This window comes from Puntigrus tetrazona, chromosome 25 (genome assembly GCF_018831695.1).
Source record: "Puntigrus tetrazona isolate hp1 chromosome 25, ASM1883169v1, whole genome shotgun sequence".
Lineage (NCBI taxonomy): Eukaryota > Metazoa > Chordata > Actinopteri > Cypriniformes > Cyprinidae > Puntigrus > Puntigrus tetrazona.
The window spans coordinates 2,150,572-2,177,584 of record NC_056723.1 but is presented as its reverse complement, the minus strand read 5'-3'; the positions used below and the strand labels follow the sequence as shown (position 1 = coordinate 2,177,584).

Sequence of the window (27,013 nt, the reverse complement as noted above, 5' to 3'; positions counted from 1 at the left end):
AAGATGTAAATACGTGCGTGCGAAACGACTCCTTTCACACGTGAGCCGATGATCTCCGGCATAACGTGACTGTGTTAATCTTTAATATTTTAGTGACTGTGTAATGACCGCAGAGTAATGACATATACGCTATGTTTACTGAAGGTGTTAATGGAGTCACAGAGCCAGCATCAGTTCACTTCCAGTGTTAATGGGGAAAGCAGAGAACGCAGTTAATGCAGAAAGCAGAGTGGTGTTCATTTTAAAAAATCCAGATGCATTAGCTGAAGCCAGATGAAGTACACGGTGTAGCTGTAGGCACTCAGGATGAGTTCGGGTCTAGAAAAGCTTTTGTGGAAAAGCACAGCACCATAATGAATGCAGGAAGACTACACGTCAAAAGGGTCATTTTTGATTCATAATGAATTTTCTTTCACCTTTCAGATTCATTTACTAGCTAGAACTACTATGAATGGCCAAACTCTCTGTTCAGTCCAGATGGACCGTAATTCAGTAATACTGCTACTTTGATGAAGGTTGGTAAACAAAATGTGTCAATGAAAACTTTTGATTAAATTAAATATAGAAAATAAATAAATAAATAAATAAATAAAAAATAAATATATATATATATATATATATATATATATATATATATATTTGAATCATGACAGAAGATAAAAAATAAAATGTATTTTTAAAATAAAATTAAATAAAATAAAAAAATTAAAATTAAAGATTACAAAATAAAATGATTTTAAACGGATATATTAGTGCTGTCAAAAGATCAAGTTTTTGTTGTACTGTGTATATTATATATAATGAGACACGCATACAGCATATGTTTTGAAAAAATTAACATGTATAATTACATATAAACATTTAATATATGTCATTTTTTTTTTATGTGTTTATATTTATATATGCACACATACTAAACCTACACAGTACACACACATTATGTAACAAAAGCTTTCATCACGATTAATAGTTTAACACCGCTTAAATATATATACTCGCACACACTAACAAAGTTATTGAAAAATAAAACAGCACAGCTTTTACCATTTTCATATCTCAATAACACACCCAATTAAATGGGACGGGCCAGAACCAGACTGACATGATGCATAATACTTGCAGGTCTGAAGGTGAACTCATTAAAGTGGTGACACAGCGGGAAGTCAAGGACGATGGAGAACACGAGGTGGAGAGATCATCCAGTCATCATTAAACTCCATGATGGAGGCCGCTGACAGGCCAGATCTTACAAAAGGTCAGCGATCATCTCCAGACGACTGCACACAGGTCACTCAGATCGCTGCGGAGACGAGCAGGCTGAGGTGAGCTCGTGTTCGGCTCTGATAAACGCCGGGTGAGACGAGACCACCGATGATAAAGGTCACATGTGTCTGCTTCAACCGGAAGTTAATGTATTCCTGTTTCAGGATCAGTCACTCCACTTACAAATGAGCTGGCAGAGTACCAAAGTACCAAAACGAACAAAAAAATTAAATAAGAGTATGTGTTTAGATTTTTCTTTTATGCCAAAATCATCAGGTTAAGTAAAAACAACAACTTTTTTTTGATTTTTTTTTTTTTGCACCCTTAGATTCCACCCTTAAATATTCTCCTATCATACGAAACTAAACATCAATTATTTATTATTTCTTTTAATCTTTCTTATCCATTGAAAATATAAGGGTCAACTGGGTTTTAGGCTAAATCATTATTTAATTTTTTTATATCAAATAAATATAAAATACAAAATGCGACCCTAGACCACAAATACTTATGTAAAATGAAATGATTAAAAAAAGCTTTTTGTGAAAATTTTAGTAAAAATAAAACAAATTAATATACAAAAGAGAGTATAAAATAAATAATAATAATAATAAAAACTATTACATTTTTTTATAAAAATGTACAAATTATTAATTAAATACAAAATAATAAGAAAGGATGAAAAAATTTTAAATGAAAATAACAAGCTCTAAATAAAATAAAGCATTAACATTTTAACAATAAATACAAAATAAAATTCAATTCAAAATTGGAAGAATACCATTAAGGGGTCAAGAATAACGGAACAAGTCCACCTTAAGTTTAGCCGCTGTAGTATAAGAGTTCAGATCTGTAGGCGGTTTATCTAAGACTAGAGAGCATCTAAAACCATCAAACCGTTAAACACACTTTATGGAACACAATTACCTCGAGTCGTCTGAGTTTTCCTGACTCAATCTGCCTCCCTCCTCTGGAGCACATCGCCGTGAGCTCAACACACCCACGGGAATCCCAGCGGCCAGACCGATAGCTCTCGATAAACAATCAGGCCCAACTCATTTAATCAGCTTTAACGGAGTAGAGCTTTATTGAGCTGAACGGGCTCGGCGAAAAACACCTCCACGAACAACGCTTCTCAACCAATCACGCATCAGGGACCCGTCAAATCCCACCAATCGGGAAACGGCCGAGGTCCCTCACGACCTTATGACATCAGCCGTGCTCATTTATGACCTCAATCTTCTCCTACCTGTGTGGGAGGTGAAAACAGAAGCAGGTACACTGATTTAAACGGCTCGGGAACATTCGAAGGTCAGAGAAACAAGGAAAACGCCTCGGTTGGAGTTCAGTGTTATCCCAAACCTTTTCGGTGTATTCCGGGGCGCGAAAAAACGGGTTACAAAACACAAAATATCCCACAAAATGGACTTTTTCCCACATTGTATCAAAAGTCATCTACAGTCTACACGAGGATCAGAACATCTGGGACAAAGAATGTGAGGACTACAAACGGCCCGAGACGCTTTTTGAGGAATCATAGAGGTGCGCTTGACGCACATGAAAGCAATCCCACACGCAGACGCGCTCAAAGTGACGCTAGCTTTTACAGAAGAAGAGAAAGCGTCCAAAAATACACATCAGAAAGATGCGGAGGAACCTGGATCGTTCACGACTAATTTGAGTCCACTCGTAAATCGCGTAAACGAGAAACGTTAGGTTTGATTGAATTCCCAGTAAAACGTGGAGCGCAGTCAGACGCGACTTACTGCGCCTCGGCAAGACTTTGATGTGAAGCTGTAGAACTTAATGAAAGGAAAGAGAGAGGAACTTTATGGGAGGAGGATAAATACGGGCATACATTAGAGCCGTTGTGTGTGAGAGTAAGAGACACACGACGTGGTAAGAGAAAACATTTCTCACGGCCTGACGGAGATGATCGCCGAGCACGAAACTCCTTCAAGAGGTTTCTTCGTCGTTTCTTGGCTAGTCGAACTCAAAACGCCCTCCTCGAGACAAAGCTCTGGCAGACACATCCAGGACAGCCTAGCTCTGCTAAGCACATTGCTACGCTCACGAAAACAAAAACAACAAGTAAACGTAATTAGAACACAGCAGCAACACGTTCATAATCATCCGAACGAGGACAAATCTTAATATCTCATATACGCTTTCTCAAATCAATGCGTCTCGCTCGAGGACTTCTATATACGCTAGTCAACATTTAAAGTGGATCAAGCGTTTCTGCCGCTCCAGAAGAGCCCCCTGCTGGCAGAGAATCGATCAGCATCTTCCAGCAACATGCGTTTTCGTTATTCCTCCATCTTTTATGCTTTCTGCAGCTCGGAGCACTTTTCAGATTCTTGATCTTTGGCTGACACGCTTTCGTTTCAATCTCAAGAATAATCAGTCCATGTAACGAGAAGTTGAAGATGTTAATAAGGTGAGCCTGGGAATCAATCTCCATTCTTATTTCTATAATATTATAGTTCTATACGAGGAGGTTTCACAGACACGGCAAATTAATTTTTCAGATATGTTGTTTTTAAGAGGCTTTTTAAAAATACTGTTCATATCGCTATCTGAATCATATAATTAGGAAGTATGTGATAAAAATTTTGGCCATATGGTCCAGCCCTAGTGTCCTAGTAATTTGCTTTTGATAAAAAGTGTTTTATTTTTGCATGACTATTTTTAAACTGGCCAATTATGGAACTGTGGGGTCAAATATTTTTATAATGACACTTAACTGAATAATTCAAGGGATATTTCGGCGATAAATAAATACATTTTTATCACTTACTCGATCTCAAGTCACGAGTACGAGCTTCTTTTCTTCTGTTGAACACAAAAGACGACATGCTACAGAATTTGGGTCAAACAGTCGCTGGTAGCCATTGATTTCCATAGTGTATAGTTTCCCCAGACTATAGAAGTCAATGGCTTCCAGCAACTGTGTGTTCATTCCCATTATTCAGAACGGCTTATTTTGTGTTCAACAGAAGTAGTATTTCAAACGGGTTTGAATTTCAAAACAAACTCAAACAGGCTCGAAATTGCAATATTGCCTTTATTTTCTATACATGTTGATCTACGCATAAATGGCCAGTCACAAACAGTCTCAGCTCAGTTACATTCTGCTCTCCAAGCCTTTCTTCCACATAAAAAAGCACAAATAATCCAACAGACGCTCGGGTTCGCCAGGCCAAGCACCTGCGGATACGAATAATCAACTTTCCACCCCCCACCGAAGGAATCAAGTTTACGAGAGTGTGGCAGAGCGGTTATGTTTAGGAAACAGCCCTTCTGTAGTTTTTAGGGAAGTTTTCGGGGCACGGAGCTGTAAGTTGGACTAACCGGCTTTAAAAGAAAATTTACTTCATAAATCGTCAGCAAAAGTAGCAGCTCAGTCTCTTCCTGCCTGGCCCGGGGCGCCTCCGTCAGCTCCCATAATGCATTTCTGTCTTGTTTAATTTTACGGTTGCTATTCCATAAACACAGCAGAGACGGTACGTATCTCTTCAGGTCTTTAGTGGAAAAACCAGTCAGGTCACTTTTTAAACCCAATATATATATATATATATATATATATATATATATATATATATATATATATATATATATATATATATATATATATATATATACATATATATATTATTATTATATATTTTATATACACACACATATACACACACACACACACACACACACACATATATATATATATTTTTTTTATACATTTTTATTATATATATATATATATATATATATACACACATACACACACACATATATATATATATTTTTATATACATTTTTATATATATATATATATATATATATATATATATATATATATATATATATATATATATATATATATATATGTTTACCTGCTCGAATGCAACTCTTTACTTAATTTTTTGCATAAAAGCACCTCTGTTTAGTATATATTTATAGATTGTTGTGGTAGCATGAACCCGGAGTCATTGTTCTGTCTTTAAAGGAACAAAAAAAACAAAAAAAAAACAAGAGAAAGAGCATTTGTGCGTGTGCGTAAAGAGAAGAGAGACGCTCCGATGGCATTGGAGTGTCACACTCTTTTTCCCGCCGCAATGAATGACTGAATGAAACCGCCATTAACATATGAAATAAATGTTAGCAAACTGTCAGAACGAGCGCCTTCTTGCTTTAAATGATCTCCTGTGAACTGTGAAAAGCGTTGAATTGAAATACTGCGTGTGTTCCTCAACCAGGCTGCCCTGAACTTTCAGTGCAACGACCCCAGGGATTCCTCAAGTCTCCTTGCAGTGAACCGCCGGCTAGATCTGAAAACACGGACAAGGCACTTAAACGCATGCTCGTGTGTGTGTGTGTGTGTGTGTGTGTTCCAGTGCTCTGCTACAACAACGTCTTACCTCCAAAAGCCCTTCAAATCACTCAAAATGCATCTTTATAGGTTGAGCCGATGGGTTAATAAGACTTCATCACGTTCGAGCATCACTCAAATGTAGATCGCTAACTCCTGAGGCACAAGTAATGATTCCTTTTGGAGTATGCAAGCGCTATTTTTCAACTACAGATGCACAACAAGGAAAGAATCGGAGGCATATCTACTCCCAGATTAGCACTAAGAGACCTCATAGAAGTTCCCTATAAAACACTGCATATGTAAACGAACAGTGATGCAACAAAAGAGTCAATAGGACCATTACAATCACGGATGGCGCAATTACATGAATCGTTCAAAAACGTGCTGCGTTCTTCTACATCTTAAGGGTTTCTGCATTGTTTTCATTTTAATTTTAGTATAGCACTATGCATATTATATAAAGGAGATGCCAATACGGTGTACAGTTCACATTTGAGGCTTGACGCTACAGAAAAGTCACACGTTTTTGCTTTTAGTTTGTTTAGTTTTAGTGCTTTTTGTTCATTTTCATCTAAAAATATGGCATGCGGTTGCTTCGAGAAACGGTATGCACGTGATGCAATGTAAATGCGAACAACTCAATTTTAGTGGAATAAATCGACAATTATTTTATCGATAATAATGATTTTATTGCGCCTGCATGCACATAAAAGCACCAAAAAAAAAAAAAGCTATCCCAAGCAACCACCCAGCACATCATTAAAACACAGGCTCTCATTTTCTTCAGAAAACTCAAATCCAGTAATCTGTTCTTGCTGTCAGGGGTCAGCCACAGCACAAACACGCAACTGACAGGCATTAAACTCCAAACACAAAAGGAAATAGAAAAGCTCTTCCGAGTCTTAATGTAGCATAATGCACTGATGCTAATTCTCCCGCTCTGAAAGCCCGAACGCGTCATTCCTCATCCCGAGCTCAGAAAAGCATCCTTTATTTCTGCCGGCAGCATACGGAGGCCAGATCTCAGAGATTTCACAGAGAAAGCACCTGACGACTGGAGAAATGAAAAGAGACAGAGTTTTGTTTGAGAATAAAGGCGGAACGCTGGTGTTTTAGGACGAGTTTTCCCCGAAGGCCGGAGAGACGGGCGGAAAAAGGTGAGGAACTATCAAACGTGTGAACTGCACATGTCGAACGCTTTATATGGAGTTAAAAGAGCGTTTCCCTCCAAAAACCTGAAGCGAAGCTCGCCGTTTCTGTCAGTGAGAAGCCCTGTAATGGAAGGGGAGGACAGACATCGCATTTAAGGCAGTAAGATCGGCGCAGAAAGGAAACTTAAAAGGGATAAACAGCAACTTTGTGTTGCTTCAAACCCATACGGAGCGAGATTATAAGTAAATAATGACACTGCTCAAAAGACTGGCCATTTTGGAGCTTCGCTTGCATTATAAAGAAAAAGCAGTCTGATCGTTCTTCAAATCGTTCTTCTCCAAAAATTGCAGGTTTGGATCAACACGAAAAATCATAAAATAGAATATAAAAAAAGGATATACACACAAATAAATGAAAAAAACCTAACGTTATCGGTTTAGTTTAACTTGGTGTACTAAAAGAAATTAAAATGGGGAAAAAAAATTAAATAAATGCACATGAAAAAATCTATATCTCTATACACACTCTATATATACACATACATATATACATATATATATATATATATATATATATATATATATATATATATATATATATATATATATATATATATATATATATATATATATACATATATATATATATATATATATATATATATATATATATATATATATATATATATATATATATATATATATATATATATATATATATATATATATATATATATATATACACACACTGTATATATATATATATATATATATATATATATATATATATATATATATATATATATATATATATATTATATATTTATTTATATTCTATATTATATATTCTTATATATATATATATATATATATATGTCATCTTTAACCATGCCCCAGTGAGCACCATGTCATCTTTAACCATGCCCCAGTGAGCACCGAACCAATCAGAAGCTCCCATCAAATCAATACTGCTGCACTCAGCACAGTAACATACTGTAACCCTGCAAACGTTTCTTATTCAACGGTGTTTGCAAAGTTTTACAGCTTTTTAAGGTCTGCAGATTCCAGCGGCACCCAGATCAATACATTACACTCCAGCACAGATCAATACAGCACAGAGCTGCAGAATCATACCAACTTTATAGCCTGTAAATTAGATTCACACACACGCTACAAAAAGAGCAAGAGCACACACCATTTACCCTACTAAAAATAAATCACAAACGCCTCAATTATTTCTCACAGATTCAATAACGTTGCAAAAAGTCTGCTCCTTGCCGTTAAACCGAAGCGTCTCGTCTAAGATTTCAGAAAAGATTTATTTAGATGCTAAAGTCTGCAAATCAAAAGTCCAATATTTCTCCCTGAATTCTTCACACACCGACAGATCCGCGCTTATATAAACAATTCCACCGATCTATACCCGTACTCTTATTGTACGACAACCTTTTATTGTCTTCTGAGGAACTTCGGAAGAAACATCCAAGGAGTTGATGCTCGAACGAACCGTTTAAAACCGCAGCCGCTGAGCTCTGGAAGCATCTTGCGGGACGCTACACAAACTGCATCGCACCAATCCTGGCTCTTCCCGTTGGAATCTCTTAGCACAACTGCGTTTCCTCCAGAAGTTAAACTAGCAAATAGCGAGAGAGCTCCGCTGGGCGTCTGTGAAGGAAGCGGAGGCTCCAGTCAGAGCAAACTGTGAAGGCCTGGCTGAGATCTCACCCTGCTGTTCAAACACACACTAATCCTGCTGTTAGATTCGTAGCATAGCGTGAAGCTGGACCCGCGTTCTGCTAAGAAAAACTCTGAACTCTGACAGAACGACGCTCCCAACGGGCCGAGAGAAATACAATCTGAGTTTTGAGAAACATCTTGCCATTTGCGTGTGCTTCAGACTATAATAACCCTATAAAAACATCCTTTTAGAATTTAAAAAAATATGGATTAAGTATAAGTAATAGCACAATACATCAAATCTTTTCAAAACTTTTTTATGTTTTGTAAGGGAGTCTCTTCTGCTCATCAAGGCTGTATTTATTCGATCACAAATTTTGAAATATTACTTATTGCTTCCGTGTCACCGGATCCTTCAGAAATCATTCTAATATGCCGATTCATAATGAGCGTTAGGACCGCTTTATATTGTTTTTTGGAACATGTGATAATCTTTTCTTTGATTCTTTGATGAACACGAAAGTCGAAAGAACAGCATTTGCTCAAAATAGATTTTTTTTAAACAATATTGCTGAAATATCCAGCTTTAGTCAGAGGAAAATATATAAAATTTTAAAAAAGTATAATAAAATAGAAAACATTAAATTGCAATAATATTTCACAAAAAAAAAGACTTTTTTTTGTTTGTTGATAAAATAGATCTAGATTTGATAAGTTTTCTTTTTTGAGTATCATATTTGATACATCAGGCTTATATTAGTACAAAATTGTGAGAATAAGGAGAAAAAAAAAAAAAGTTTAATTTAGAGGCCCAAATTGCAATTTGGTGCAGATGCTGGTATTACTATGGCCAAAATGAACAAATAAACATTCCTCAAGAGCTTCAGTCTAGCAAGTAAACATCTTTAAATATTACTAACAATATAAAAGTCGTTCTTGGGGTTATTTGCACAGCCTTTTTCACAGCAAAACAACATGAACCACAACCACAAGGTGACTATTCTACTCAAAGGCCTTTTACTTGACCAAAAAACTAAAAATCTCTGAAGACAAAAGACATGTCGTCTTGGTTGATCTACTTCAGAGTTCTGCATATCAAATTTGATAGAGTAGAGTGAGCTTAAAGGTCCGGCATTTCTGACACAGACACCTTTAAAAAAATGTACACCCTGCCTCCAACTGGTTCGAGTTCCAAAAAAATGGTTCGAGTTTCAGCTTTTTTTTTGCATCCATAACAAGCATTTTGATAGGAAAGAGTGATGAATATGAAGAAAATCTAAACAAAAAAGGCATATTTCAGCGCGCGAGGCCCAACAAGCGATCGGTGAATCTCATACCTGCCACTGTGAGTCGTGCCGTCCGGCTGCTGATGGTGCCCAGATTGTCGATGGTGGCCACGCACTGGTACACCCCTTCATCAGGCTTATTGTGTTTGGAGTGGACCACCGTACTGATGAGCAAAGACCCGTCCGCTAGCTGCCGCTTCCGGTCGTCAGCCACCAGGTTCAGGAACGTCCCGTCCTTCTTCCATTCCACCCTCACCGGAGCGTCGCTAGCGGCCGAGCAGTTCAGGACAGCGGGGAGGCCGCGAACGGCCAGCGTGTCGACGGGTTCGACTGAGAACCTGAACGGGGTAAAACCTCGAATACCAGAACCTGAGGAGGGAGAGAGAGAGAGAGAGAAGAATGCTTTAAAGGATTCACAGACTGAATGAGAAGCACTTTAGCATTTAAAGGGGCAGTTGACTTAAAAACGGAGGTTCCGAAACGCACAAAGAAACCTTTGAAATGCTAATAGATATTTTAAATAAAACCTGCTGAATGTCTAGGGAGACTTTCAACGAAGAAACGGAAACAACTCGTTTTATTAAAAACTAACACATTTTTTTTAATCTAATGGGGTTGGAACGACATGGAATTTGGAAAATTTCAAAAATTTATTTTTGTCATTCTCTCCCTTTCATGTATTTATTTATTTATTTTCTGGATTCATTTTTTTTCCCATTTGCACTCCATTAATCATTTGTTTAAACAGTTAAATTAATATTGAAACAATGAATTCAAATTAAGTTTTATTTTGACCTAATTTGGTTTAGCAATTAGTTTTCTGGATTCCATTTAATACTCCATTGAGCAAGATTTTATCCATTGCCGTTTTTAGAAATACATTGCTGTGCACTTACATTTTTCAGCTAAATAAATTATAATAAAACGTAAATACATTTTATTAGTAGTACTAGTAGTACAAGCACTACTATAACTTTCAGTAATATATTTCCATCACAGTTTCTTCAAGTTAAACCAAACTTTTATTTTGACTGGTTGCTGTGACGATGTTTCTATTTATACACAATAATACTACAATGATAGTTATTCTCAAAATAAACCGAAAATGCTCATGAAGTAACTCTCAGAGCCGTTCTAGAGATTACGCTTGTGTTCATATTAAGGTGGCTAACCTACTTTTGGTTTATTAATTCAAAAAGTTAGCAAATGTCTTAATTTGCCTTGTGCAGTAAATTCCACTTTTATGACCGGATTCGAAGATTCAGACCATCCTCTGTATCGAAAGCACACTTATATCGGAGTCTTGAAGCGACACTGGTTGCAAGCGACGAAAAAAAGCCATCGTAAAACTTGAAATGATACTCTCAAAAACACATGATTACAGCTTTCATCACGCTCTATTGTTGGCTAAGTGATTTTCATTCTGAAACATTCATGGGTTACAGTCCCTCACCTTTCCGCTGCGAAACGGCTAAAGCGAAACACTTCTGGGAAAAGTTATAAACCGACATAATTGCCTGACGTTTATAGTGACGTATAATTAAAAAACATAACGGCGTTCAGCCACCAACCCGCATTGTTCAGACAGCACTAATGGCCAATTATCTGCACCGGTGGTGTTGTGGGAAAAACAATTACGGCGAGACTTTCCACCACGTAGCAAGCAAGCTGCTTCGTACTTTAATTACGTAGGAGATGACAAGCTTCTCATGTTCGACACGAAGCGCGGAACACATAACAATCTGAGACGGAAGCTAATGCGTTCACCGCTTGCTTGTCGCGCAAGCTAATCCGGTCCTAGAAATGCGGTTTTTCGCCTGAGAGGCGTAGGCGAGAACCTCGCCACTTTAATGCTAGACGAAAAACTAACAATGCATCTAGCTTCAACAGAATTTTAGAATTGACTTGCATTTCTCTTAAAAGGGAGCGGGCGATGCATAGGAAAGCCACAGTCGCAGGCTAATTGTAGTGGAGCCAGCTGGGAAACATTTGGACTAACGTGGCCAAGCGCGCCCCTGTTTGCGGCTTTGGATGTTTGTCACGGGCTGGCTGTGAGTAATCGGATGGAGTCCAGAATTGCTGTTGGAGGGCAACAGTGATGCATCCTTGACCCAGAAGCCCCGAGACGGCCAGAAAACGAGGCTGCTGGGTTGATAAGTATAAGCTGTTAGCCTTAGTCTGCACACTTTGAGGAAAACCCACTTGAAAACCGCCTCAGTCAGCGAGACCTCTCAGAAAGGGGCAAGGGCTCTCCAGGGAAATGGCACAGTGGTGAATGAGAGCGGAAGAGAGAGATACTGACACGTTCAAAGACCGAAAGAGAACGAGAAGCGGCCTACGGATGAAAAAAAACGGCAGAGATACAAAAACAAAATCAAGGAAATCAGTTAAAGTGTCACATGCTATTTCCTTCCTCCCCCTAACGGACCGTGACGGGCTTCGGTTTGACAAACTGTTGCATTGTGGGAATACACACGAGGGGCGCAGAGACGAGCTTGAAAGGAAACACAATGACGCTCGAGGTGGAGATACAAGCGGGGATTCACCCGCTCTAGGGCCCTTCATGGGTAAGTAGCCATCAGCAGAACTTTAAACGCTTACTATTACAAACCTAAGAAAACAAACCCGTCACCAAATTCTGGTGACAAACAATCATTCGGCAGAACTAAAATGGGAAATGTATAATTCGCGTATTTCTTCCGGGAACAATTTTTTTTTAAATAACATTTTCATGTTGATTTATTAATATATTCTAAAACCCACAGTTTAAAAAATAAATTAATTAATACATTTTTATTAAATTAACTGAAATGAGATACAACTAAAATAAAAAATGTTTATAAAATGTTTAAAAATATTTACATTTTAAAATAAAAACTATTGAAACAAAATCACATTCTCTAGCTTTTAAGGCAGTTTTAAATAAAATATTTAAAAAAAAAATTAAAAAGCGACTACAAAAGGTATTATATCCGCATAAACCTAAATACAATAAGAAGCCAAGTATGTATAGGTGTAGTTAGGCAAATGAGAAGTTTGTCACAGGTGAAACATTAAACTTGAGCTGACTGGGGCTCAGTGTTTTGAAAGCAGCACAGTTTTTCAGGATAAAAATGGCTCATTTAGTCATCTCTACACACGTAATAGAAACCGTTTAAACGCCTGTGTCACATTTAAGATCCGTAGACCGCCGCCCAGTTAAATAAAGTTTTAGTAAGAATTGTGATGTAGTAGTGTCACGGACAGCAGTCTCTGTAGTGTCGGACACTAGCCTTGGCTCCTTCTCGACGGAGAAAGAACACAAGCCTGTCCTTCATCTCCATCTCCTCCCTTCATTTCACATTCACTCGAACCGACTCGAATCAGAATTAGAGAGTTTGCGCTTTCATCCGTGCTTTTCCTTTTGTCTTTTCATCTTCCGAAAGGCAATGGCTCTTTTCATTTCTACCTGACGCTTTCAAACGCTTCAGATAAATCAGAATTTGCTCGGCGAACAAACGGCTCCAAACATCAGACGCGTTGAGGGCAGAAGGGAGGGTTTTAACGCTGAAAGCAAAGTTGGAGCTAAAACAAAGTGCAGAAGCTGTCATCAGCACTCAACAGGTTATAAATAGCTGCTCCTCGCACTTCTTCACACTCATCGGCCCGTCACACTGTGCTGTTTTTTCCCCCCACAATGCCTTCCTGCGAGGCATTAGCATGTTAGGATACTTTACCTCACGCTGTGACTCAAGATTATAGATTCAGAGAGAAAAAAACTAAAAAACGGCACATGTAATCCATCTCCATAAGAGCGGAGGGGATGACAGGTGGGCCGCTTCACAGCAATAAAAGCGGGGCTCATCTGGGTGGAGTGGGGTTCCTCCCTCAGGAGTCCATTTCTACCTCATAAAACATGGAAATTGAGGATCCCAGAGGGCACATATACCACAATCCATTTCCACACCTATTGGTGACACCGTGAACCCAATACAGTCAGAATCTGGGCTGATCTATTGATTGACGCCAAGCGCCAATTCAATCAGCTAATTCAATTACCTTATGCTAATTCACGGGCTCTAGTTCTTTTTCGACGTACTATAATTTACTACATTTTTGAAACACTCCGAAATACCAGGCAAATATTAAATCTATTAGACCATATTTTCCTACCTCGGGCATTACATTTTTTGTCCGAAATGGACACCATTTATTTTCAGATTCTAAACAAAACGTGTTCGCGTCAAACACATTAAAGCAAATTATTGTGCCGACCCAATCAGCTAATTCAGCTGCCTCAGGGGTAATCAAAAGATAACTTCATTTTCAGAAAGCACCATAACAATAAGCACGAATTGCCTAAGGCATTGAACATTTGATCTTTCTGATACGGACACCGCTGAGAAATGTTGTTTTTTGGTTAACAAATGTATAAATAAATGAAAAAGTATATATAGAGACCAAATTTAAATATTAGAACTAAATTGTAACCTATTAAAAATAGATTTTTTAAAATTGACTAAATTTTTGAAATAAAATGATAGCAAATACCATCCATCCTTCCAGTATTTAATCTATACTAAAGCATGAATTCAATAAAAGTAGAGTTTCAAAGAAACAAAATAGAAATAAACAGCAAAAAATAAGAATGATCCATCCATCCATCCATGCGTGTAGTAATCAGTATTGAATCTATACTGAAGGCTTCTATATTTATCATGTTAATTTTAGTAACCTTAGTTAAAATTTAAAACCTGGATTTTACTACTGGATTTATTCCTATGCATTGAGAAGATCTATCAAAAGCAACTTGGAAAAGAGAAAAAAACCCCAGCAACAACAACTAGTCACCAGGACAGTACTCTAATGAAAGGCACATCTTTACGGTATCTACCAGTAAAAGGTTTATATTAATACCAAAAGGCGTCTCGTGTGAAAACCATCACTGCATGGGAAAAGAAATCTGAAAGCGCAAACAAACCGTTTACAAGACTGTGTTTACTGCATCTCATGCTGATGGAGGCGATGCCGCTGCTCTAGGGGGAGCGTCTGCAGTACGGTAATTGATTACGGCAAGACAACGAGGGCTGATTCTTCGCGCCCCACTCTTTCATCACTCACACGAGTGAGAACAAGCAGCCGGGCCCACGGGGGGCATTATGAGAGACCTCGGAGGGGCCTGTCAAATTATTTTCCCCTCCAAAAGAGCGGCGGTTTCAGCAGTCTTCAGGACCCAGCGGGAGGGGGAAGTCACTTCTGGTCCGTTGACACAATGGCGCTATTGAAGCGGGCTCCGACAAAGACTTTGCCATTAATCAAATTACAATAATAAAGGCCCACTGTTACACGCAAACGTGGCGAAGGCTCAACAGCGTGCAATCTGATGCGAAGCGTTTGCCCCGCGCTCGCTGAAGTTCAACCAACTTTCCCTCCGCTTTAGACTCCGTGACCTCTGGAAACACGGCACAAAAATGAACCTCGCCGTATAACTTTCTAGCGATCCAGCCATGCCGGATGATTTGGAAAACGCTTTCAGATTCCTTCACCTTTACTTCATAAGCTGCGGTCTGAAAGGAATACGTCCACCGCGAGTCTGTGGACGAGCAGGCCGTCTGAATCCATAAATCGGACTCTACCCTTCCCGTGCCCCCTTAAACTTTGTTTTCCAGCCCGAAACGAAATCCAAAACGCGTCCCGTGCCCTAAACGAAAGCGGCGGGAGCAGTCCGCAAGACTTCTATCCAGCTTCCAGCGAGGGACCGAGGCCAAGCAGAAATTGATTCTACACGCCATTAGCTCCCAACAGAACAGACGAATACAAAAAGCGCAGCAAAACGGCCCTCTCGAGCAGTAATTCCACACTTATCTGGAGACAAAGGCGCAATGGCAACAGGAAATGGAGGGTAATGATGACAAATAATAGTTCTGGAATCAATTAATCTCTGAGGACGTCCTCGGGGAGACAGAGGGTATCTCTCTGTAACAATGGAAGTCTCGATTCAAAGGTAGAATGAACGTTCATGACTAAAAGAGGCCGCAGAGGGACGTTCGATTTCTCTGCATCTCTCAAACACTTTCAAGATCTAGAAAATGCCTCCATATAGTGTCTGTGACTAAACATCGATATTTTAACCTCTGAATATAAATAATAAAAATTCAAAGGCTATACGTGACTAATTGCCATACTATCAAGAACAACTACAGTCAGAAAACAAACTTGAGAGAATCTTGCTGGTACTGTTGACATGTCCGTATCTAGTAGGGGTGCACCGATTCTGGCCGATGCCAATACGCTGATATTAAAATTTGACATTGCTTTGTCTAAACGAAATACATATTGTGATATGGCTTTTCAATCACATGGGTTGCAATTTAAATCAGGTTTCAGATTAAAGCATGTAGTTCATGATAGAGCAAGATTTTCAACATAAGCTTGATTGCTTGGTTACCATTTGAAAATAGAAAAAAAACCTCTGATAAATAAATAAATATTACTATTGCATTGCATTTATTTTCTTGTTTTTTTTTATTAAATACATATTTAAGAATGATCAAAATCAAACAATAATAATTTGTAAAACTAAATTTGTTTAATTGGTAGCAATGTGACATAAGTGGATTTTTTTTTAATACTTTTTTTTTAATCATGTCATGCTCACAGAAATTTAAGTAGCTTTTTTTGTGAACAGTATACACATCCTATAAGGTCTTCACATTCTACAAAAAGTTTTAGTGTAAAAATTTTGATTTTAATTATTTTTTTCTTATAAAATGAATGAATTTTATTTTGATTTTACCACTTTAATGCAACTTATAATTATGCAGATTCGCTCAAATAAAGGCATTTCAGTCATATGGTGAAATGCCTGTATTTTTCAAATTACAATATTGCAAAGCTTATATATTGTGCAACTATAAGTTATACATTGCTAAATCTAACATCAGCCAATCCTAAAGGTATTTACGCATCATGCATCCCTTATACTTTACTACCCGAATCAACATATTGCCCCCTCGAGAACCAAATTTTATTTGCAGCAATGCAAGAATCACGTTGGAATCACATCTGCATCTAGCATTTACGTTTACGTGTATGAGAATTGGACCTGTTGAAACGAGCGGAGGGCGCACGGCTCGCCTGAGGGGAAACATGCAGGTATTAGCGGGTAAAGCTGCTCGAGCGTTTCTCTTTCATTCTCTCTCTCTCTCTTTATCTTTTTCTCCTTGGGTGGGCACACAAGAAAGTCTTTGAAGTCTCACCTACCTCTGCTCAAATATTGGTTTTATTCCTGCGAGAAGAACTTTGCATCTAATCCCTTGATTTGTTTCAGTGAGCGCTGAGAATACTAAAACCCTCATACGGAGACAAAATCGTTTAATGGGTATTTATGAAGTGGGTTTTAACGTTCAGATATCGTCTCTGAAGATTTGAAGGACTAGCGAGTTGTTTGCAAGCGGATAACCACAGCAGAGTCACCATGGTACTTTTACCAGGGTACTATTTTTCCAATCCAGAGCCAAATATATAATACTGGGAACGGTTAAAAAGTATCGCTCATTTAAAAACCCACATTGATCAACTACAAGTTTGCAAGATAATCATACACCAGGACTATATCACCATAAAGCAGGTTTCGCTCGGGGACATAGAAAGCAGTTGGTGAGGTATGGGAGGTGGGAATTGCGTCGCCATGGTAACGCTCTAATGATGACTGACGCTTCAGATCAACCAATGGGAGAGTCCCGCTGGGAATGCCCTATCTAAACCAGGGACGACAGGTTGCCTCGGGGTTGTTTCTCTCCCAGAGAATACAAATTGACAGCGCTGACGTGGACCTCCTCACGGCCTCCTGAGGGGCCCTCGACGGCCGGCCCCCAGAGACGCTCTCAGAACCAGCCAGACTCGAGAGCCGATTGATGACGCAACCGACTGTTACTACATCAGCTGCACACAGACAAACACAGCAGAGCTCGGAGAACTTACTTGGCCATCTAAAAGACATTGTGTCTTTACAAGACGCTTTTGATGAAAGAGGTCACAGCTATCAATCACATATGATGCATCTCTGCTAAATTAATTAATGTCAATATAAATGTCAATTTATAATAAAATCACCTTAGAACAGATGGGCCAAATTGCCCGGTTGGTACAGCTGTGCACTGCAACAACTTTATCATCTTGTAAACTGATTTAGCTTTCAATCTGCTAAATAAATAAACGTTGTTGTTGTTTTTAATAAAATTATTAATTTATTTAAAATGCATTATTAATTTAATATTATTTATTTAACATTTTAATTAAACATGAAATTTTATTTATTTAAAAAGAAATAAATAAAATGAATAAATGCCCTCATTTAATCTGCCCCCTTGGCCTCAGATGCTACAGTTTTTCTGGTTCAAGACCAGCAGTTTAATGGGGTTAGGGACCATTTGTCCTGTCCAGAATGGCTTTTCTTTGCAGCAAACACCCAGAACGGTTGCAGATTGGGTACCAGCACCGTGAAAATGGGGCAAGGGTGCCCTATTTGTCATTTTATGGTTCGAAAGGGGATGGAAGAGTGACCCCAATGCACGCATACAACGGCTGCAATGCATTACTATCTACCAGTCCAAGCTTTATCAACCACAGTTGAAGTAGCTATTAGCCCCTCAATGATTCTTAAAGAGACAGGTCACCAAAATTGAAAATTCTGTCATTATTTACTTTCAAACCATTAAGACTAGGGCTCCTTATGATTGTCGCATGCAATATAGTGACATTTTCAAGGCCCAGAAAGGTAGAAAGGACATCATAAAATAGTCAACGTGACATCAGTGGTTCAACCATAATTTTACAACACAATGCATGTGGAAGAAGTCCATCTTACAGACTGACGCAGAACTGAAGAATTATTTTATATAAATTATATAAATAAAGGATAAAATATAAGTTCTTTCTGTTTTCTTTGTTTGCAAGATAATCATATACCAGACAATATCTCAATAAAGCAGGTTTCGCTCGGGGACATAGAAAGCAGCTGGTGAGATATGGGAGGTAGGAACTCGGTAACGCTCTAATAACGACTGACGCTTCAGATCGACCAATAGGAGAAATATTCTTATAGCTTCATAAAACTACGGTTGAACCACTGATGTCACATGGACTATTTTATCGATGTAATTGCGACTGGGCCTTGAACGTGTCAGTTGTTTTTCAGTCTAGTCAGGGTCAGAAAGCTCTTGGATTTCATCAAAAACATCTTCATTTGTGTTCAGATGACGAACGAAGGCCTTCTGAGGGTTTGGAATGACAAGAAGGTGAGTAATGACAGAATTCTCATACTGCACCCCAATGTGCCTACTTAGACTACGCCCTTAAAAGTATGTACTCTTTTTCTAATGCTTTTCACTGTAGTAGTGGACCAAATCTTTTGCCAAAACGCAATGGATTGTGGGCAATTTTAGCTATTTGTGAGTAAACGGATCCACATCGACCTGAAATACTAGACCACCCGGGGACTTTTGGCGTACTCTTTTCAACATACTATGCTTTGCGACGTACTTATTCTAATCCCTCTATACTATTTAGGGTGGGCGGTACGAACATTGGCACGCAGACTCATTTTTGGGTGACCTGTCCCTTTAACTGATTTGGACGACGTAATATAAACCAACTAATAGTGATATCGCAAACACACGCGCTAGCCTACTTTCCAAATGTGTGGACTTTATACAACGCAATTGCTGAGGCTGCCGTTTCAGACGGGACAAGAGACAGACGGAGTAAGAAAGAGAAAGTATCTGACAGAATGTCTGCGTCAACACTCAGACGCCGTCCAAAAAACCCCGCTGGCAGCCGTCCAGATTCACGCACGGCCACCGAACGCAGTCGGCCTCGTGAAGGAACCAATGGAGCGCCGCGTCGAGACACGCTCTCTTTCGGAGCTGATTAAACGTTGAGGAAAATGAGCCAAATGCCAATTAAAAGAAGGCGAGTCGAGGAACAACAGCAGAGGCGGCGGCGGCGGCGTGCAGTGATTTCATTAGTCTATATGCGATACATCCTGCGTGCAGTTTGGACATTGATTAATGAAGAGACACCCACAGCTCTATTAGAAAGCTCCAACGGCTTAAACACTCATGCAGGCCATAGCGTCTGCCATTGATTACTCTTAGAAGAGAAAAGTCAGTATCAGAGAGGCTTCATTGATCAGCACACCAATAAATAACCCATAACCGGCTTGTCATCAATATCAAATCCTGCAGAAACTCTCAAAAAAGCAGCACAAGGCATCGGCCCATAATAGGAGACTGTGAGTCTCATTACATTCTCAAGCGGTTCCTCGTCCAAAACCAACATCCACCGGTTCAATTTCTATCAAAACACAAAAACACACACAAACACTCCATTAAACTCTAGAAGCAGTGTTGTTACCGCAGCCTCGGGCTTTCAGACTAAAGCTTCATAAAACAATAAGCACACCATTGACCTTTCCTCGCTGACGCTAATGAAAGCCAGCAGGAGAGACGAGCTCGGTTAGGTTACCACGTGTGTTTATGTGGTATTGTGCGTTTGGTAGGCTAGCGTGAGGTTTAACGTGAGCATGCGAATGAGTCTGGCAGCTCAAACATTTAGAAAAACATTTGTAAACTCTTCACTTTCTCCCAGCGTTCACATTTCCACTAAGTTGTAACCTGGAAAAACAGGCTCTGAATTGGTTGCTTAAATCTGCCGGTACCGGTTACCGTTAGAAGCTATACAAAGAAACTACTCGGCTCTAAACTAGACTGGTCCCATTAAAAAAAAAACATAAAACATTAAAAAAAAAAAATACAGGCAATGAAACAACTTATCTAAAACAAAACCAAAACCTATTAACGTAAATTTGGTAGATATTGAAATAACTTCTGACCATAACATCAAAGCCAACTAGTTCCGCTGCAAAAGTACTACATATAAATAATTGCATAATTGTTATGTTATTGTTAATATTAAAACAATCGTCAAAAATGCTTTAGTTTGCACACTTCGTAACAGAAAAGGTTCAAAGTATTGTCTGTTTTTATGTGTGCATCTAAACTTTTATTGCATCCCATGACTATGTTGTTTATGAAATAATGTCTGTTTATGAAAAAAAAAAAACTATGCATGTGCGTAAAACAACAAACTAGCTGGACTAGTGACTAGTTGAAACTTTAGCTGGAATAAGGTAAAAAAAAAAAAAAAAAGTACAGAAAAAGGTTACCAAAAAAAAAAAAAAAAAAATTAATTGCTAGATACTTCAATGACTTCTGACCATAACATCAAAGCCAACTTAATAATGTTTAATAAATATTATACATAAAATATGTAATATATATATATAATTTTTTTTTAATGGTAACTTAAAGAATTAACTAACTAGCTTTGGTAGAAAAACAAAAATTAAATGAATAAAAAATATGTAAATAAAACTGAAAAACTAAAAAAATTCAAATAATGGATTAAATTTAAGAATATAAATATAATCCCATCCATCACATTTTCAACGAAATATGGAAATGAACAGCATGAGTGTAAATATCTGCAAGTATGAGTATGCAGAGTGCTAGTAAGTAACATACTAAAGTATGCATCACCCAGTGCCCGCTTGGTGCAGGAATTAGAACAGAAATTGGACAAACCCGTGTTCGTCCCTCCCCTGCAGCGGGAGAAGATATTCCAGAGCACCGCTGCAAATCAATGACCTCTGATTCTAATTCCTCCTGCGCCGATCGGCCTGCTAAGGTCAGCAGAACCCAAACGGACACTGCGGAGGTTTAATGACCTCCACGATCCCATCTAGAGACCAATAAGACATCAGCCACAGCGGAGGGAAAACAACAGCGCCTCATTCGACAAGGAGTTTAACACGATTTCACTCTGCGCACATTGTGCGACGACTAAATAATTCAAATCAGACAAGAGCGGAGAGGAAGACCGTTTTTTCCATTGCGCTTCTCCTCCTACCGATTCTTCTCTGTCGCTTTGAAAGGCAAGTCACATCTCTGTGTAATTACAGGCCTGATATCAAACCTATCTCTCGGAGAGCCCTAAGTAGACTGACAGTTTTTCGCCCTCTGGTTTTGGTGTTTTTTTTGTAGAGGTTTTCTCAACTCTCCCTCAAAATGCATCATTTAGTCTTTATCTCGCTCGTACAGAGGCATGCGGTCAAACACAAACAGCAAAGACCGGATTTATGAAGGTCACTTAAGGAGAAACATGCACTTCTAAAACTTCTGAAGTACACAAAAGTACATTAAGCGTCTTTACAATCCATTTTGTGCTGCAACCCATTTTACTTGAATAACGTGAAGGCATTATTTAGCGTTCCATCACTTCTTCAGCAACTGATCCTCTGCAGCGAATGGGTGCCGCCAGAATGAGTGTCCGAACAGCTTATAAAAGCGCCACTTCAGTTAGTCACTTAACATCTTGGGAAGCCAAAAGCTGTGTGTTAAGAAGCCAATCCATTTTTAAGAGTTTTTGACATAAGATTGCTTTCTCGAGTGGAAAAGTCTCGTCTGAGTCAGGAGAGAAACATGCACCACTGATCAAGCACTGTTCACAAGCTAAGACAGCTTTAAACGTTCCTACGAACTGGAGCGGTGTGGGTTATGGTGATGTTTTTATCAGCTGTTAGGACTCTCATTCTGACGGCACCCATTCACTGCAGAGGATCAAGTGAGCAAGCGACGCAATGCCACTTTTCTCCATATCAAAAAGTTTTCTCCATCTTGGATGAGGGCGAGTGAAAGCTCGGTTTTGGTGGAAGCATTCTTTTGAGAAAAAGAAATAAAAAAAAGTACTAATTTTAAAATGCACTGTATTGTGAGATACACTATTCCACGAAGTGTCCTCCGGCTATTTACTGCAATGTCTCCGATTCATCACTGGCTCCTTATACTGCATCTGATGTTTCTAAGCACCGGGTGAAGTCAAGGTTTTTTTTTTTATACAGCAGCGATGCAAGCTCAGATCCCAGCTGAGGAGTCACAGGGTCGCGTGAAGCAAGTGAACCTGCAGTACGGATCGACCCGAGCAGCAGAAATAAAACGCTGAGCGTGTGCGTGTCAGATGAGAGCACGCTGCCATCAGGTGCTTCACAGCTGAACAGAACGCCAGCAGAATATTTACCAGCCCGTCTGTGACATCTGTGAGCTCAGTGTGTGTGTGTGTGTGTGTGTGTGTGTGTGTGTGTCATTTCCTCTGAACCAAACACCTGGAGAATGTGCTGGATGGATGATGACTGCTGTACTCACGCTAAATTGCAGAATGTATGCGGCGCACTGTTGGGAATCTTCTGCAGTATATGCTTTGAATACTGAAGCCCCGCAACACACTTGCCTTGATCTAACAGCAGTGGGGTTTTTTTTTTTTTTTCCTGTTTCACATTCTCAATGTTCGGTTTACAATCTAGTAAAAAAAATGCACAAGAACGCGGATTAGAAACGGTTACCAAAAGCCATGTTTTTGACGGTTGTTTTTTTAATATACGTTACAATCTGGTATACATTTATTGTTTTTGAATTAGTTTTTATTTTTAAGTTTTAACATAAAAGTTTGTGTTTACATAATGAGTGTACTGCATATATTTAAAGACACAAATATACAGTATATATTTATAAAATATTTACACATACTTGCATTTGCTATATATATATATATATATATATATATATATATATATATATATATATATATATATATATATATATATATATATATATATATATATATATATATATATATATATATATATATATATATATATGTTTCTTAAATATACATGGATGTGTATGTATTTATATATGCATAAATACACACAAATTATAAAACATACTTTGGATGCGATTAATCGTTTAAGGTGCTTCTGTCAGATTTACTTATTCTTTAAATCTATTCATTTTAGTCATTCTGATTATTTAATTTAACATTTCAGTTATTTGCCAAGGCGATAATTCTACTCAGAATTTTTCAATTGAACATTTAAATATACATTTCATTTAAAATATAGTTTAAATGAATGAAACGATGAATAAATGCCATCATTGACATGGTCATGACCCCCTTTTCCAGGTAAATGACTATAAGGGCACTTGTTGAATTAAACATGGACGTGTGGTCATGTGACGACGCAGAACAATCGGAACTGAAACCTTTATCACAAGCCTGCCGTTTACTATTAATAACAGCCGGTGTATACCGTACGGTATGCCATTAGCGTTAAGCTAGCACACCGATTCAAACATCTCTGAGCCTTAGCATTCGCGTGCATTTACATTAAACTCTCCAGATTGTGTTGCAGGCACCCCTCGGTTTTCTTGCGTGTTGAGGACGAGAACCTGACGGTGTTCGGTGCTCTATAGGGTGAGATTAAGAACAGAGGGGAAGACATACATCACTGCCTGCAGAGGTGCTAAGATGATCAATCAAGCCGAGAGAAAGAAGGTTTGAGACAGGGGTCCGGGGCCTGAAGCGGCGCACGAATTAAACCTTAAGAGCCGCGTAACTGATCTGGGAACAGCTTTGACATTCATCTTGACAATAAGATTAGAAGAGATCGGAAGAAACTGAGCTCATGTCAAGAAGTTCAATCCCATTCCAAACCCTTGTTAGTCTACATAACTAACAAACTTCTAGCTGAAATCGAACCTCAAGAATAACGGATTTCATTTCAAGTTGACTTTTTAAATTCTTAAATTAGTAATTAATATTGTTAGTATACCTAAACTAAAACAACTAGAACATTGGCTACAATAGTTCACTTTCAGTCCATTGCAATCATTTTAATTTTATCCTCAAAGGCTCCTCAAAGGCTCGCTGTCTTATATTTTTCATGTTTGGAGGAGAAATTCAGAATAGTGGTCAATCAATGGCCAGGACCTCAAGTCTGTGTGGGGAAACCTCGCTATGGTTTGTAACGGCGGCATTGTTTGAAGTTTAAAATAAAGCCAAAGTGCGTTAACGTCACACTAAATAAATGTAATCCAACAGTACTTGTAAAAACTCTGTTGAATGTTTTGGCTGGCTGTTGAACGCACGTGTGCAGTTTAATGCTTTCCTTGCATTCAGATGTCACGCATGCATTCGCTACACACCGCAAGAGCACACCGAGGAGCCAATCTGATGCCTTCGAAGTGACTTTCCTGTCGCTCGCGGGCCATACAGCCTCTTTAAGCGAGATAAAAATGCAAGCGTGCCGTATAATCGCTCACTGATATGAGCCATATGGACCGAGGTTTTACAATCAGGTGAATCTCGGGGTTTAAGTAAGCCGCCGGCTCTGACCTACACATCGTTCTTGCCCGGCCCTAGAGAGGATTGCGTTTACGAACAAGTCTGATGAGTTCAGATTAACACGACCCCCACCTGGGCCGGGGGCAGATTTAATCTAATAGGGCCAATGCTAGAAAATGATCCACGACAACCTCTTCAAAAGAGAAATGGGGTTATCGGGGCATTTCCTTCCATTCATCTGTGACCGCAACGGACGCCACCCGATTAATGAGAAATCCGTGCCCAATCAAAAATCTGATTTATAGTCATGAGATTACCAGGTTTTGTTTTTTCCGGTCTGAAAGTGACTTTGAGCGGCTCCAGCAAAAGCATTACTGAATATTATTTAGAGATTTGCGCAACCTTATTTCTTTTCGGGAAAAGCTACCGTGGGGGCGGTGACATCCACAGAGAGATACTCTGGAAATGTCACGGTTAAAAATCATGTTCTAAAGGGCATCCTCAACAACATAAAAGACGCTGTTAAGAGGCCAAAAATAAGCCACGAAATCAAATCGGTCCTGTTTACTTCAATGCAGGCTTGTGGTCTTGTTGGAAACGATTTATTGGCGCTCGTTATTCAAAAAACGAAAATAAATCGTTTGCCTTCATAATCTTTCATCCAAATGTAATAACTCACTCCACCTCCCAAGTGACCTTTGCTAAGCCCTATCTTAAGAAATAATACCTTAGTTGCCGTCCTGCCATTTTCTCAGAAAGGCTCCTTGCTAATGTCAGTCTGTGGAGGATTTGCGTGGCTGGATAGTTTCGTGCGTAATTTTCTCGAAATTGCCAGAGAACACGGATCCCCCGTAGACTTTGCAAAGAGTAAAAGCCTAAGAAAACGCAAGTTAGCAACGGCGACCAAGAGGGGCGGAGCTTAAAGGGTCGATAGCAAAAACTAATGACGGGCTTCTATAACACCTCGAGCACAGCTTGAGAGAAAGAGAGAACGGAGCGAGAGAGATATAGAGAGAAAGAGAGAGAGAGGGCAGAGGAGCAAGCGATAATGAGAAGGAGTAAATGATTATTATAAATGAACTCTATTTAACACCTGTGCTTCTGGGGCTAAATTTAGTCCAACTCCTGCCATGACCGTCTGTGAAGCGCGTCTGAAAAGCCACGGAAGCCGATGGATAGACCGAACAATATTTAGTTAAATAGTGAAGTAGCTTTCATTACTACAGAGCTTTATACAACACAGACCGTGTCAAAGCAGCATCGCTGTGATTTACCATGACTCCGTAATTGATTGTGCTTTTCCCGTTCGTCGCAATTTAATTGCGATCGCGATAGCGCAGTAGATAGGACAATGTAATAACGGACAATAGAAATGGAACCACAGAACAAAAAAAAGTGGAAAGATAAATAGGGAAGGCTATAGGGAAGTTAGCGGAGAGAACCTTTTTATCAGTAACTGATTACGGTGGCATGCTATGCACGCAAGCGATTTCTTTCTTAAGGAAATTGGACTGTCATCACGCAGCGCTAGGTTTCGCCGTACACTTCGAGTCCGTGGCATGGCCTTCTTTACATAACAGGAGGAAATTGCATATGCATATGTTCATTGCCGTGGCAATTTTAGGTAAGCCGCCATCATATATTTCAAATCTTTTAATCCCTTACACAAATAGTAGTATTACACTACGGCTCTTACATTGTATTACATCTCATTTAGCTACGTTTCCAAATATTTCAGCAGAATTTTTTGCTCCTTGGTCCTGGAACAAGCTGCAAAATGTACTTAAATTAGTGTTTTTTGCCACCTCTGGCTACTTTTAAACATCTTTTGCAATCCGTTTTAAAAGGAGACTTGTACGCGTTTTGCTTGATCTTGTATTAATTGTTTTGTAATAGGTTTTATGTAGAACTTCATGTGCTTTCGTCTTGACCAGTTGTCTGTGAAGTCTCAATGGAATTTCCTTGCTAAATAAAGGATAAATTAATAAAAAGAACAAAATACAAATGGTAAATAGTGATAGACTGACAGAACCAAGAATAACATA

General features: G+C 38.8%; 1 protein-coding gene across 6 annotated transcripts in view; it reads right to left on the bottom strand.

Moving 5' to 3' along the window:
• The window catches only part of LOC122331048 (neogenin), a 106,871-nt gene that overhangs the window by 59,630 nt on the left and 20,228 nt on the right, over positions 1-27,013 (bottom strand). For all 6 annotated transcript variants that reach the window (XM_043228478.1, XM_043228483.1, XM_043228480.1 and 3 more), the window contains exon 2: positions 9,801-10,118. In XM_043228478.1, the coding sequence (XP_043084413.1) occupies positions 9,801-10,118 (318 nt within the window). The remainder of the gene's footprint in view (positions 1-9,800; positions 10,119-27,013) is intronic.